Source organism: Pelmatolapia mariae, linkage group LG18, assembly GCF_036321145.2.
Source record: "Pelmatolapia mariae isolate MD_Pm_ZW linkage group LG18, Pm_UMD_F_2, whole genome shotgun sequence".
NCBI lineage: Eukaryota > Metazoa > Chordata > Actinopteri > Cichliformes > Cichlidae > Pelmatolapia > Pelmatolapia mariae.
The window spans coordinates 25,916,151-25,932,414 of record NC_086243.1 but is presented as its reverse complement, the minus strand read 5'-3'; the positions used below and the strand labels follow the sequence as shown (position 1 = coordinate 25,932,414).

At 39.5% G+C, this 16,264-nt stretch overlaps 1 protein-coding gene across 1 annotated transcript in view; it reads left to right on the top strand.

Moving 5' to 3' along the window:
- The window catches only part of st6galnac3 (ST6 (alpha-N-acetyl-neuraminyl-2,3-beta-galactosyl-1,3)-N-acetylgalactosaminide alpha-2,6-sialyltransferase 3), a 102,355-nt gene that overhangs the window by 40,565 nt on the left and 45,526 nt on the right, over positions 1–16,264 (top strand). Inside the window, exon 3 of the mRNA XM_063461622.1 lies at positions 3,684–4,093. Within this exon, the coding sequence (XP_063317692.1) occupies positions 3,684–4,093 (410 nt within the window). The remainder of the gene's footprint in view (positions 1–3,683; positions 4,094–16,264) is intronic.

Sequence of the window (16,264 nt, the reverse complement as noted above, 5' to 3'; positions counted from 1 at the left end):
AGATACAAAAGAAAACCAATGGTAGTTGTGTGTAGTTCCCTTTTGCAGCAACCGATCTTGTGTCGTAAGCGTGTTGTGAGTGCTGATAAGCCACGGAGCTGTAACAGTTTTTAGTGGATTGTCTTGTGCGATTCTGCTTGCACTCTAAAACTCTTATGTTTGTTGATCAAATGCCAAAGAGTTTTGCGTTCGAAACCAGAGTGCATTAAAAGTGCAGCAAAAATGCAATTTGCATTCAGACCAGTGACATTACAGTTATTCTCCATTAAGCAAATGATGAACAGGGTTTAGTCGTGACACAGTGCGTTTTCTTTTTCCAACTTTGCCGTGCATTCATTTACTTAAGTAAGTTTAATCTCATCAAAACAAACCAAGCATATTAGCTTCAATTAGGTAAATCTCCCATTTTGGATTCAGTTAGGGCTTTTTTCCTCGGTTGGCAAAGCGTAGCTAAGGGCTCTTACTGAAGATTCATTACAAATCCCCTTGCTCCTGTAACATATAATAAGATATATAAAAAAATATATATACAGTAACAGTAAGATAAATGACACAGCTTGCTTGCTTCTCTGTCATCCTCGCAGCTGTAACCTCTGAGGTCCCATATTCAATTAACTTAATCTATGTTAGTTCTGGGCAGTGTGACATCAGTCTTAGGGAATAAAAGAAAATTATAGAGGCCCGTAAAACCCTGATTAATATTTTTTTATGAATAATCACCAAATGCATTTTGTTTAAAGTCCCTTGCCAAAACATCACTTTAATAATATTACTGAACACATATAAAATATATCACAACTCTAACAAAACAAGACGAAACTGCGTCAAACGCATTATAATTTTGAAGGAAACCACTTATTCAGTATTTAAAACTTATTTAATTTAATGAAAAGGAATGTACACTCATGGGTCCCTTTATTAGGCACAATTAATTTGAACATGGCAAGGTTGTTGATGCCAGACGGGCTGATCTGAGTAGTTCAGAAACTGATGATCTACTGCAGGGGTGGGGAACTCCAGGCCTGCAGGTTTTAGATGTGTCCTTGATCCATCACAGCTGATTTAAATGGCTAAATGACCTCCTCAACATGTCTTGAAGTTCTCCAGAGGGCTGATAATGAACTAATCATTTGATTCAGGTGTGTTGATCCAGGGTGATATCTAAAACCTGCAGGACACCGGTCCTTGAGGCCTCGAGGCCCTGATCTACTGGGATAGGAAGGCAGCAGTAATTCAAGGAACCACTTGTTTCTGCTGCAATAGCTAAATGGTAAGGTCAGAATTTGGTGTAAACAGCATGAAAGCATGGATCCATCCTGCTTTTGTCAACGGTTCATCAGGGAAAAAGAGGGGTCCAACACAGTACTAGCAAGGTGTACCTTATAAAGTGGCCAGTTTGCACAATTTAAAGACTGAATATAAAAGTCTCCTCTTTTCACGTGTTTAAGGTTTTTAATGTGCTTTTAATCTTTAAAAAAAACTGCTGTTTAATGTGTTTTCAGGAGTTCGTTTTAGCAGAATATTTATCAGTAAGACAGCTATCATAGAATTTTCTAACATCATTAAGATTCTGTAGGAGGACATTATTTTGTTTTGCCTTGATAATTTCAGTGTATTTAATATATTTCCCTGTCGGTTTTCATGTATTCGTATCTTCTTGTTGATGGTGCATGTAAAGACCTTGTTCTCCAGCAATAGAAGCCGGTGATAAAGCGCTGCAGTATTTCGCACTGTGATAAATTTCCTTTCTGCTTGCTGGCTGTTCTAATTATCTTGCTTTCTTGTGGCTTTATTTTATGAACTGTTCCACAGTCCTGCTGAACTTGCACTGATAGAAACTGATGAAAGTTGCTGAGTGTTGTTTGATTATTTAACTCACACAAATCAGACAACAATGCAGGCCTAAACAAACTTTCTTTAACTTCTTTGGAAGTTAAAAATGTTCAGGCTTTCCAGTGTTACCGTTAAAATTGATTCTTAACCAAAGATTTGCACAAGGTAAATGAACCTGGAACCTCAAACCTAAAGGAGCCACGCCAGTGATAATAACAGTGGCAACAAAATTCAATTTTTGGTGTTGGGTTCTTTTAAACGTGGCTTCTGTGGCACAAATTTCACAGCATGCACAGTGGGGTTCAAAGCCAAATGACTGAAGAATGAAGAAAATGACAAGATGGCGGCATTGACTTTGAACCCTATCCTGAAAATAATCAGGCCTTGGATGGATGTCAGGAATACAAAGTCTTAATAGCAGCCCATATTTTATTTTGATGTTTTGCAATGGTTTGGTAGTTTTATGGTGCTGTTTGTTTTTGTTCTGATCAAATTATTTATGTTAATAAATTTTAAAAACACATTTTTCCTCAGTAAAGTTTTATTACACTCTAATAAACAGTGAAATATTAGATAAACTGAACTGGATTCATTTCAGGACCATGGACAGCGTACGTGTTGTTTCACAATGATCTCATGGACTGTGCTGTTTTCAGTAGTTGAAACTAGAGCAGGGCGATAGGACCAAAAATATTTATCACGATATACATTTGAAAATTTGCGATAACGATATAACTGACGATATAATTGACACTAGACAAAATACTTTACAACTCCTCAACTTTATTAGTGCAAACAAAAAACAAAAAAACATCAATGTATGTAAACAAGCAGCTGTTTTTTATCTGCATTAAAGTTATATAAAAATTTAACAGTGCAAATGCAAATTCCTTGCTGACAGTTTAACCAAAAGGCATTTCGAGTGGAAATTGGCCGACATATCCTCAGCATAACCATGTATAATATCCACAAAGCTTAAAAAGAGGTTATACACACACACAATATGGTAATATTATGTTGAAGCACAGTACGTATCACTCCGCGAGGCTCCTGCCTACGATAGCCGTAATGCTCCGACAATCCATCAAGCGGTGCGGGTTCGTAGCTTACCAAAGTCGTACTAAAACATTTGACAGATTTTCGAGCGCCGTGTACCACATAAAATCGTTTCGAGGTCAGTAAACACAACCAGAATTCATACATAAGGCACACGGGATTATAAAGGGCACTGTCGATTTTCAGAAAAATCAAAGGATTGATTTTAAGTGTGCTGTATTTTCCAAAAAACACGGTAATAACGACGGCCCGCTAGCATGCTCTACCAAAAATAGTGCTTTGTTGTGTATCTGACGGACGAAAGCCAAACCAGTTCCACACCACTGAAGTTGCAGCATTTTTACAAACCAATTCTGGTTCATCCGTTTCATTCAACGATCCACTTTCGCTCTTCTCATTCTGCGTTGCCGCCATGTGCGTATGTAAACAACGGCACTGCGAATGCGCGTTTTACCCATATTCTATGCGATATTTCATTTTCCTATCGTTGCCCAACATTACACCGGTATTATCGTGAACGGTATGATATAGCCCAGCCCTAGTTGAAACGCACTAATTCAGCTGCATGCCCTTTGAAAATACGTGAGATATAGATCACAGGTGCTTCTTATTTGTCTGTTACCTTCATTAGCCATAATCACTGTTGATTCATTTTGGTCTTTGGTCCTTGCTATGAAAATGTGTGATAGGAGAGGCTGGAAGTCTAAATTTGGAAGCAAAAAATTTGCAGGGGCACTTGCAGGTGCTCTGCAAGTGCCCTTAAAGTTCTAATGGACTTGCTTCCTCTCCTCCAGCCCTTGAAGCTGAACTGCGAACTGTGCAGCATCGTGTCCAGCTCTGGTCAGATGTTGGGCCAGGGCGCTGGCCCGCAGATAGATCGTTCTCCCTGCATCTGGCGGATGAACAACGCACCCACACGGGGGTTTGAGAACGATGTGGGCCGACGCACGACTCTGAGGGTCGTCTCTCATACCAGCGTTCCTCTGCTGCTGCAGAAGCCCCAGTACTTCTTCGGCCAGGCCAACGACACGGTCTACGTTGTGTGGGGGCCGCTCCGGAACATGAGGAAAGACGGGAAAGGCATTGTGTACAACATGCTGCGGCAGGCGTCGGAAAACTACCCTCACGCCCGCATCTTTGTCACCACAGAGGACAGGATGAACCACTGCGACATGGTCTTTAAGAAGGAGACTGGAAGAGACAGGTGAGTCAAACTGCAGTTGCCCTGTTTTTGTTTTTGGCACAGCATCACTGAATTCCACAGCAGACCTCCACTTTTTCACTCTGACAGATTTGCTGCTCAGCACTTTGACATCTACCCCTCTGTTTGTTGCTATAATATTGATCTTATCAGTACTGATGGTCTGTTCATTGCTCTGTGCTTTTCTTGTCTCAAATCTTCCCTCTCACGAGGCTTCATCAAAGTGAGTTACTTAACTTTGCCTCTAAAGAGGCTCTGCATGGCACTGGGGGCCATTTTTTGAAAAATGAGCTCTTACACAGCGCCTTAGAAGTGTGCTGTGCCTGGGTTATAGGCATCAGCCAAATGCTGGTCTGGGAGAAATCTGGTTAATGAGGTAGCATGATTCTGGCAGTCTTTCTAAGCACCCCCAGACACAGCTGGTCTCACAACTTCTCCGACAGCGTCTTGGCACATTCTGAAAAGCAGTGAATTGATTTAAGTTGCAGATCAGTGAAAGTTTTTAGGGATATTTTACTACAACCTGTGTTAAAACTGCAAACCGCAACTTAAAGAGTGGCTCACCTGGTTATTTTTTTTCCTGTCAATTCCCCAGAGAGAATTGCAGGTTAATGAATATGGGATCAAAGCTCGAGGCCTGCTTTTGTTTAGGATGAACCTAATTTCTCAGATTAGTCTCTGCTCATTTCTGCAGCGCTTTATACCTCTGCCTTGCCCACATGTCATCAAGACCTGCCTTAACTTCTTAAGAGGATTAACGTGTTTGGTAATGGGCGTAGCATCCATTCCATTTCGGCTCCATTGTCTCGCTGTTATTCATGATGGCAGGGTTAACACTGAATTTCATGTAGAGCGTCCATGTTCATCTTGGCTCAGCTGTTGCGAAGGCCCACAAAGCACAGATAGAAGCGTGGGATTAGGGAGGGATGCTCGGGGAGAAGAATCTCATTACGCAACATAATGCTCCTGGGTGAGATGCAGCACTTCAGTCGTTACTGATTGGTATCACAGACCAAACTCGATGTGTAACAAGAACCCCGTCAAATGAAAATGTGATGAGCACTGAGAGGTTCGTTTGTATGTTTGTCTATCATTTTTTTTGTGCTTGCCTCAAACTTTGCTGCACTTATTTCAGTATTTTAATGTAATCAGAGGTAGCGAAGGGGATAATTGCCGTTATGTTGAAATAATACACTAAGGCACTGCTCTGAAATTCTTTATTTCACTCAGACATGAAATATCCATAAAAACATGGTCCTTTCCTTCTCTTATCCATGCAAACTACATTTATTAATGTCTACAGCAATATGATAACTCTTAAAATGCCACAGCAGCTTGTCTGCCGTTACCTTGTAATTTGTGCGTGTCTGTGTTTGCTGGTTTACTGTCACTGCTTTCTGCATGCGGGGATAATCATCAGCTTGGCAAAGATGGAACACTGATCGAACACAACTCTAATTATCCAGATTGCCGCAAGCAGCCTAGGAGACGTGCCGTCCCAGCTTCGACTTGCTTACTTGATCAAGGGGAGAGAGGCGTGAGCGCTGACTGATTAGCCAGCCAACCGTGTAACTGTCTCTCAGCCTGTCAGGAAGCTCAGTCATCTCTGGACAGAGGAAATTAAACTGTGGGGTAATTAGAAAAGAGGTTATGATAATCTAAATGGAGCTACAGTGAAGACCACCTCAATTAAGCTGATTTAAGTCAGGAGCAGGTCAAAAGGAGGTGCAGACCACGTCACGACCAGGATCACAGTGTGAGGCAGCGCCTGGCATAATGCGCCACGTTCTTAGTCTTTAGTTTTTTCCCGCGTCTTTGATGCTTATCTTCCCTGTTTGTCTTTTGTGCCCCGCCCTCATTAGTTTCATCCATCATCTCTCTGCCTTCCTAATCCTGTCTCTCGCTCTATCAGTTTGTCTGTTTGTTGTTCCATGCATTTTCTGATGTGTTTGTACATTGGACTCTGTATTTATCTGGACTGCAGTCAGACTGTAGTCTTTCCTTATTGGCTTTATTAACACTCACTTTTTGCTGGTTATTCTCCTGCTTTTGTCTTTGTTTAGGTCTTTCTTTTGATAAACATATAAGAAAGAAGATATTAGGAAACCAATGATGTGCTAAAGCTGAGCAGACTCTGTTTATATGCGATCGTTTGCATAGATAAGTGTAGATGAGAAATTCAAAATCTTCTAAAGTTGTCGGGCCCCGTTATTTACTAAGTGTATACTGTTTCTTTGTTATAGTTAGGACGTATAGACCCTCTTTAATGTTGTTTCTGTGTCTGAGCCTCGCAGATATATGTTAACTGAGGCTCTCCTCTTCTTCTTCAGCATGCTGCAAAGTCGTTTCCCTTGTTTGTTAAACAGACTCAAGTCCTTAAACCATCTACTTGTCATTCTACAACAGTACAGCTTTTATTAGCACTATTCATGTGTAGCACACCTTTAAGCTAAGCTTTTAAAATCTCATGGTATACACTACAGCCTCCGGGCTCACAATGTCCAGGACACCAAATGTTTTACGCTTCAGAAAAGACGAATCACTCCTAGATTAGGGCTATTTTTTTTCAGTAAAATAATTCAGCCCTCAGACAGCAGCAACCTGGATGCATTGTTGTGGATCGGGTCACTGCAGGCACTCTGTTGGCTGCATTTTTGGGCCTGACTAGCACATCCATGGAAATGTGACACATTTTCTCAATGCAGCCCACACCTATTGTGATTGCGATTGTGTACTGTAGATTCCTCCTATGAATTTAGGGTTATTTTTTGCCACAGTTTTTGAATGCATCAGTCAGAGGATTGCCTCGATATAAAAGCCATAGCCTCAACATAAGGACTCACAGATGTCAGCAAAGTCCTAAGGGGGAGATTGCTGAAACTATTAGAATGATTGTGATGGAAAGTACAAACACATAGTGGCTGGTAAAAAACACTGTGACATGAGCACAAGGTAATTAACACATAAAAAACCATGCAGAAGCATTAATGATGGTAATGATGGCGACCACTCACGGCAGCCAAGATTCACTGCAGAAGTCAAAATCAGTTGTTAGTCTAACAATACCTCTGTAGTTGATCACCAGGTGGCAAATCATTATCATCCATTTTCTTAAACCCTTATGTTACTGAGTAAATATTCAGTTAAACTTTAGAAAGAAAAATAAAAATGAATTTTTCTGTAGTGAGGTGTCACACTGGAAGATTCTGCTTTTCTAGTATCCATGCCATACACGTTGACAGTTTTTTGTAAACGAACTCAAAAATCGTGCATGTGGACTGGATTGAGGATAGAGTCGATTGTCTATTGTCGCAGAACGTGTTCCTCAAAGAAAATTCAAAGAGCTTCTCACAGCTTGAAAGAGAGTACAAATGGATTGTGGTGATGCAGCAATACATCAGAGAGCGAACAAATATAAATGTTTGGGGAAAAAATAAACTAATTTGTTCTTTTAGGATGTGCTGAGATGTGGAACATTCTGAGAAAGCTTCATTTTAATCCAATTATTGACACAAAAGACAAGTGAGTACATATTAATAAATTAAAAATCTTCTCACAGAAAAGTATCTGTTTGTCTCAAGTCTAATGGCATGGTGACGTCTTGGGTTCAAATCAAGTCAAGACCATTAGTGTCCTCCGTGTCTCTCTCCTCATCCATCCTCTTCTGAGAACTAAGAGGTAATGATGATAATCTAAAAGCGATAAACAGGAAATGACCAATCCAGCTTCTATCTGGAGCCATGATAATGAACAGTCCTGCACGTGAATGTATTTGACAGCCACTTAAACATATGATTCATAATTGCGCACTGCGGCTGGAAGTTGCACGAGCTGAGGCTGGGTGTTATCAGCACCACCTCCTGAGCTGCAGTCGCCGGCTGTCGGAGCGTATCGGCACTGGCCTGTTAGCGGCGGTAGATAACGGGCCTGACGACGACACAGGACTTTAATCACACTGTCACTTTATAGCACTGCCACCTAGGCCTGCGTGACCTGGGTCTCTGCTTCCCGGCCACCTGCTCCTTCATGGCACGACCGTGTGTTTCTGTTCAAATGTGTGTGGAAGTAGATTGTGAAATGAATGTGTGAGTTTTCACAAGTGTGTCACCACCCTTCTGTTTATGATAGTGTGAGCAATGTTCTTTCTTCCTGTGAGTCTTTATTGCCTAATGCTGCAGACTTGGCTCAGGTGGCAGAGTGGGTGGTGCGCTGTTCCCAGGTGGCTTGGTGGTTTGATCGCTGGGAGCAGCATGGGCCACAGCAATCTTTGAAGGCCAAGCTCCTCCTAATGGCAAGAAGACGTCTTACTTGGCAGCTCTACTGCCATTTGTGAGTGACTGAGAATATTAAAAACTGCTTTATAGACCTGCTTTAAATATGTACAGTCACAACTGTATTTGTTTTAGCTGTGAAACATCTTAAAGATCAGACATATTTCAGCTTTTTAAAATGCTAATCTGACTTAAAAAAAAAGTAACACATAATCAGCCAGAGTTTTATATAATGTCTTCAATGGTTAAAAATGCTGCAGCTATTTTTTCTAACAAGTAGAAAGATAATGGAGCACATTACAGCAGTGCTGGCCTGTGTTGGCTGCCAGTACAATTTAAAGTCAGTATAAAAATTATAGTTAATGCTCATCAGCCTTGACATAGTGAAATCCCAAGATGCCTTTCTGAATTGTTGTGCTCGAGCTTGTCAAACCAGCATCTGGTGAGTGTGCAGGAACTCGACCTGAGGTGTCAGAAGGTTGAGCTGTATGAAGACAACAGCTACTGCTCCTTCATTCAGAAGAAGTCCCCACAGCGGGTAGCTCTGCATGTTTAATTTGGTGGTTTTTACCCCGATGCCCTTCCTGAATCAAACCCAAAGGAAATTTGTGTTTTACCCCCAGATCGAACCGGGGATCTTGTGTGACAACAGAAATGCAACCAACAACTTTCTTAAATAATAACAATCAATAATCCAGTAATTGTTACATTTTTCAGAACTGCATTGGATGTTTTTTTTTTTTTTTTGTAGTCTGACCTTTTGTTAAAACCAGTGACTCCTTATTTCTTTGAAGTAGAATTCAGAATGTAAACTCCTTGAATTAGAAATGCATTGCAGTGTTGTTTTAAACTGTCAGTCTTTTCCAAGTTGTTGACACACACACACGAAATCAAACTAGATGTGATGGGAAGATCTATTTAAAACAAAGTCATACAGTGAAAGGTCTTCCATGGTAACCTATGAAATAGATATAAAACCTTGGTTACAATCTTCCTACAACATTACAACTTGACTTTTGATAATTTTACTTACTTTAAAAAACAAAACAATTGCTTTCATTTGATTAGTTCAGTTGAAGCAATTAACAGGTTTTTCACACCTGTAACTGTTTTCTTTGTAAAGTACAAGAAAACTTTGAAGTTATTCAGACACAGACTACCGATACAGTTTTTTATAGTCGTTTTTCAATCAAACTATAATACGCTGCAGGCTTAAAACAATTTGCAATACACATGTGTTCTTTCTGTTTTAAAAATACTGCAGTGTTGGCTGACTTAAAACTTGTTAACCACCCACAGGACTCTTGTTAAGATGCTTTTGAATAGAGTAGAAACAGCCATTCTCAAACTTTAGACTGCCACAGCACATTTTGAAATCAGAAAATCTTCTGTGACACTCCTAAACCTTAAACCACAACTCTTACAATCAGACGAGCACAAGAGGAAGTCATGGTTTGGAAGTTTTATTGAGTTTACGTTCAAGTTATACATTTATCTAACTAACAAAAGATCCCTGGCTCGAGACCGGGTCGAAATACAAATCCCTTGAAGGGTGCATCAGGAAGGGCGTAAAAATCTTCTAAATAAAAGATGTGGGGCCATCCACTGTGACGACCCCTTCTGACTGAGGGAGCAGCTGAATAAAGCTTCTCTGTGATGATTGATTCTTGTGCTTCTGTCAGTTTTACTTTCTTATTGTGATAGTTTTCCCCTCCTTTATAATTGTCTGGCCCTCCCTCATCAGGCTCACCTGAGGTTTCTTCCACACCTGTTCCTAATCTGCCAATCAGGGACCCCCGCATGTACACTTCACTGCTTCCCTTTGTTCGTGTGCTCTGCTGTAATTTTTTTGTTGTTCAGTCTTCCCCACAAAAAGTCTTTCATCCCACTTTATAGATGAAAGACAGTTTTAAAATTTTGAAGCACAGTAGGTCATCTACTTATCATCAGTCCAGAGTGGGATTTAAAAAAAAGGCAAGTGAATACAGCCAATTTTATTTCCGTCTTAATAAGATTTGAAAATAAGAAATAACGGTCATACAGCAATGAGTCAGTGATGCTGATGTTACTGAATCTCAGAGTTGCATAGAGTTGATAGTCGATAGAGTTGCAGCTAAGTTTTGATGCAGCAGGAATATAGCATAACAAATTCTACATCCTTTTGTTGTCATAGTAGATGAGCCATGCCTCGGTAACTTTCAAAAAATTGATATTCAGATAGTTTTTACAGCAACTTAGGAATGCTATCCAGAAAACGTGGCTCCAGGGAAGAAAATCTTAATAGACAGGCTGTGTTTATGCAAGATCTTGCAAATAAGTACTGTTTGGGACTAAGAGAAAAGGCAGCATTTGAGATCTGTTCCTTCCTGAGCTTTCTGTCATGAAGATTTGAAGGGGCTGCATGTGACGACTGACAAACTCCTGCCGATGCCTGGAGATCCATATGCTTTCATACACCACATCCAAACTGACCTGATTTGAATTTCCATGTAAGAAGAAAGGAATTGTGTTTTTGTTCATGGTGGAACACAAGATTAAAATCAGCAAAACGAGATGGCGTATACATATTTAGGCCAGCTAGGGTGCAATGAACTCTATAAAAAGTAGAAAATTACAGGTTTCTTATAAATTTCATCTGACTGACAAGAAGCAACATTTTGACGCTGCTGGGTCTTCATCAGGCAAACAATCAGAGCACAATATTCATTACATGGATCTGCTCATTAAACATTACCAGAGGTTAAAAAAACTTCATAAATGAGCTTTAATTACAATTTCACTGATTACTTTAATGCAGTTCATATTTCTCCACCCATGCAATAAATCATGCAAGGTAAAAGATTAAAAATTACCTGTTATCTCTGTGCAGGCTTTACCCTAGAAGTAAGGGGCTGGTATTCATTTGTATTTGCAGGTGCACTTGGCAGAATTGTTTGTCTCAGCTTGTGCTGGTCATTAGTCCGCATATTAGTGCAGGGGATAGAAACTGTTTAGGTACCTTCTAATCAAAACATTAGTCTAACTCATGGCCCATGGTCAAAAACTCCAAAGATGACCATTAATTTCAAGAGAACACAGGTGTCATTTAGTTATAGCTCATTTATTTTTGTGTACTCCAGTTAAAATTTTAAAGTAATCCCCAATCCTGAAATTAGAATCTTTGAGAGTCAGATGTGGCTCCAGCTCCTGCTACTATAAGAAAAAGAAAGGACACTAATGGTAAAATCTCCAATCACAGGACTTCGGTTTCTTACTTTGGGCTTCAGATGAACATAAGCAGTGCTCAGGGTGGTTAATCAATAACAACAAATCAAACTGGTCAAATGGGAATCGTATAAGTTCAGCAGTAACATTTGTCAGAATTGATTTCAACAAACATGAAGTCAGAAGTTGGACACAAAGCTGAAAAGAAGATGTTGTTAATGCCTCAGGCACAAGAATCAAAAATGGATGATTCATCTGCAGTTCATCTTCAGGAGTGAGTCACTCTGGTCACAGATGAACTTAATAGCAGATGCTCCACTCTCGTGTGCCTCCAAATGTATGTTGAGAATTATATTTTAATCTGTTTTTATTAGTGTGAATGTCATGGCTGTGCAGCCATGCTTCAAAATCTCCAGCCGTCCACTTCACATTGGTGTGAGTGCCCCTGGCAGTCAGCACTTACTCATCCCAAAATAGTTTCAAATGAAACACCATTCAGTTCAACAGCTTCTCTTCTGTGTTATAATCACAGTCTACGAGATTCTCAATGCGAACAGCTCTTTACCGACGAGGCGCTTTTGTCATTTAGAAACACCTGAGTTTTCTCAATAGAGAAATAACTGGGAAGGCATTCACGGGGATTTTCTGGGCTTTAAGGAAGATTTTTGTTTAATAAAAATAGAAAAACCTCTCATATATGTAAACACTCAAATAAAACTGGAATTTAGTCTTCCATTTGTCTGTGAGAGAGCTAGATTTTTCAGGAGGATATCTTTGGCACAGTTGGTCTGAGTTTTGGCTCTAGTTTCAACTTTATCAATCCCCAAACCTGTGGTTGGACTGCAACTGCAAAAATCTCATTTTACATTCTTGATGAATACAGCCGATGGTCCTGGAAACTTTGCGACAGAGTGCCATTCTGTGTCTGCTGTTGGCTGTAGCTGCTTTCATTTCATTTCATTGGTTAACCCGATAGAAAACAGACCAGAACCTGGTGTGGCTTAATTAATTTAATTGCTATTATTATAATTATTAAAGAGCAGGGTCATAAAATGTGCGCACTAAGATGGTTCAAACTCAATACAGTCAATAGAGTCAAAGTTAGTACAGTTTGCAAAGACACAAATGATTTTAACCAGTTAAAGTCTTCTAGAAAGCATAATTGAAAACAATTTTAGATAATGAAAGTCTAATAATAATAATAATAATAATTACTGAAAAGTTGATTATGATTGAATAAAGCCTTTTTAAATAACTCATCCTTTTAAATAGACCTGCCATGAATCGGAACAAGTTGTTTTCCAGTGTTTCTGCTCTGGACGGATGACCAGCTGTCAGTGTCATGCATTAGACTGACAGCTGGTCCATTTTGCAAATTGCATTTTGCAAATGGGCAACATTCACACAGTGGTGCAGGTAAATAGTTGCACCCACTCAGAGCCACATGCTAAAATGTTGCTAGCATAGAAAGTTCCTCACTATGATCAAAGACACAAAGCGAAAATGCTTTTAACAACAGACCAAATAGGATAGAAATCAGCCTCACTGAGCTGGACATAGATATTTTTAAAAAGCTAACATAGGAAAACGTAGCTAAAGCTATCCAGTGCTCAGAGCCAACCACAAGCTAGCAGCCTTGGTATGAGGAATGAACAAAAAAAAGTTACAAGTTCAGTAACTTATTTTATTATGAACAGAAAATTTTGCATTTAGGAAGAGTTGTTTTTTTTTTTGTCATTGATAGTTCTAGTTGTACCCTGTCTGATACACAGTTTACAGTTTATCCTTGCAGCTCACTAACCAAGCTTGCTAGTGTTAGCTAACAGATTTTCACTCCATGTCATCCAAAAATATTTGGATGGGAGGTTTTTAGAGTCAGCTTGGCACACTTGAAACCAGGGCTTCACATACTAATAGGGTATAATATAATATCTACATGGAAGTAACCATGTCTATATTCAGTGCCTTTCTATTCATCGTCTGCCTCTTTTTTTTCTTTTTCTTTTTTAAATCTCAAGAATGGATTTTAATCAACCATTGTGCACATTTCTTCATGTAATTATTAATGACTCAAAACAAATTTTCTGACTGTTTTTAGGGTGTTCTTGATGATAAACTACTTGTACTGACAGCAAATGATCTCTTTCATCTTGTTAATGTCTTGAAAAGCTGCCACATATTTATTTTGGTGTCTTGACAACAACAAAAGCTTAATTTGCAGACGGTATTGTGTAACCTGTCCTCGTCAGTCAGATTATTACATAGAAGATCTGTAATAAATAAGTAACTAGAATTTCACCTTACAGATGTGGTTCTCCTCTTTGTTGCTGCCTCAATGCCTTGTGGCTTTGACAAAATACTTCCAGCACACAGAAGCTTTGAAGTGTGACAGACTTAAAAGCTGAGAATTGCTGTCTGACCATGAAATATTCTAACTCAAATGAAGGAATGTGATTGAAAGTTTCAATTACTGAACTTTGTTGATGCAATCTGTGTCCTGATGCGATTGAGAGCAGCCACTGGCTTCAATGTCAAATAACTCTGCAGCAGTGCCGGTCTTGTGTTTACAGGGCGCGCAGTACGTGACTGTGTCTGTAATTGCTTTGTGTTTTGGATGTCAAGAGAAGAAACAGCAGATAGGATTGCTGCGGTCGGTTCACGTGGAAGATTGAATCGCAGTGTTTGCAGCATCACCACTTAACTGTAATTTCATGCTCATAACAACGAGCAGTTTAAAGAGAAAAGAGAGCAAGAGAATTCATTGTTTCGCACCACATAAAGTTGTGATTTCCACTGTACGCGGCCCTAAAATCAGCACAGAGCATGTTGCGCTTTGCCAACACCAAGAATTTGTCACTGAGCAAGCATATAATGACATTACATTTCAGTGCTGAAAGCTTGTAATTGCTATGAAATTATCTTATTAAATGAAGCCACTGGAAACCCTGAAACACAAATAACATGGCGTTCCGGCTGGCTGTTCACTGGGTCAAAGGCTGCCAATTTAGAGGAACAGGAAAGTCGTCAGTGTTCCCTCCTAAAGGAAGAAGGGATCAGTGACTCGTGACCTCATCAGAGAAAGAAAGGCAATTGTTGACAAAAAGCAAACTATCAGCTGGAGGCAAAGTGCAGTCTTCCTTAAAATCCATTTCCATTTCTGTGCTAGTGATGTAATCACATTTGGGTGATGCTAGCAAAGCTATTAGCAAGGGAGTGGACATTGGGTTTTCCAATGGATCCATCTGGAATGTCAAAAAGGCACAAATCCTTTTGTCCCATCTATGATAAAAGCAGTGATTCTCACTGTATTTTATACATTTTAATCAGAAGCATTTGTACATACTGTATTGTTTTGCATTTTTGTACTGTTGACAAACTGATATACTCAATCACAATGACAAAGTAAAACAAAATGGGGCGGGGGGGTGCTATATATGTATCCCTTTGCTGGGTGGTTGCCAGGCAACAAAATGGCATCATAATATCCCATATAATTAAGAACCTCCAGGGGAACTCAGCTCAGAGTTTGAGGACAAAGCGCCAAACAAACACACAGACAGACAGGAATTTAATGTATTATACTAAGATTAAAGAATTGAGTTCTTTAATCACTTTTTGTGTAAAAGTAAACATTAAACCCTATGGCCACAAGAATGTCTAATCTCAAATACTAAATCTGTGTAGTGGTAACACATTCATTAGCACGCTTATTAAACAATCCCTGGGCTGGTGGAAGAATAAGTGAATCCTTGGATTTAATAATTGGTTGCATCTTCTTTGCTAGCAGTAATGTTAGATAATGTTTGGGGCCATTACAGGTCAGCTTCAGTTAAGCCAGGTCTTTTTGTCTCTGGTGTGAGCATCTCTCTGGTCATTATCACCCACCGTCTGTAGAAATCTAGCTGTGCAGGAACCCACCATTATCTTGTAAGATATCTTTATTGGTTATTCCCACTTATGATGGTTGTTTTTCGTGATGCATTTTCTTTAAAGCATACACTGTAATGTATGCTCCATCCGACCTATTCAACCATAATCTATTGAGTTCACAAAAGACCACTGGGTAGTGTCAAGGTGCCTTTAGACAAACTCCTGCATTAAAATGCTGTTGTTGTTTTTTTGCTGTTTGGAGAGCGGTTGTTTTCTATGAGGTGACCTGCTCTGAGTGCCATAGTTCATGGTTGCAGACAAGTCCAATGAAAGCCTTAAGCCTTAAGCCTTACTCTCATAGGATTAGTATTAGCAGTGGACGTGATTTAAAAATTAGCCCAAGGGTCTGTGTTTTGTGCACCACATTTACACGGGATATGCAAAGTCTGTCTTTTACTTACATTTACGGATATGACCACAAGTATTAGTTGGAAAGTGTCTCCAAATCCAAGGTTTGAATCTTATCTGCTTTTTTTAGACAGGGAATTGAATATGATGAATGAGATGAAACAAAAAAGGAAAAACAAGAAAAATATTTTTTATCAGAAGCATTATCACTTTATCATGATTGGATCTTGAAAGAAAAACAAACTTGATTATTCAGTTCGTTCTTTAACTGGACGGTCTTTCAACGGCATACCTGACTAGCATGCAATAATCACCACAGCACCACACGGATAATTATCATGAGGAACAAGAGCACATGGCTAATTAGCATATTATTAGATCAAATCTGTCTTTTAGTGTTATTTTACAACCTATATTTACA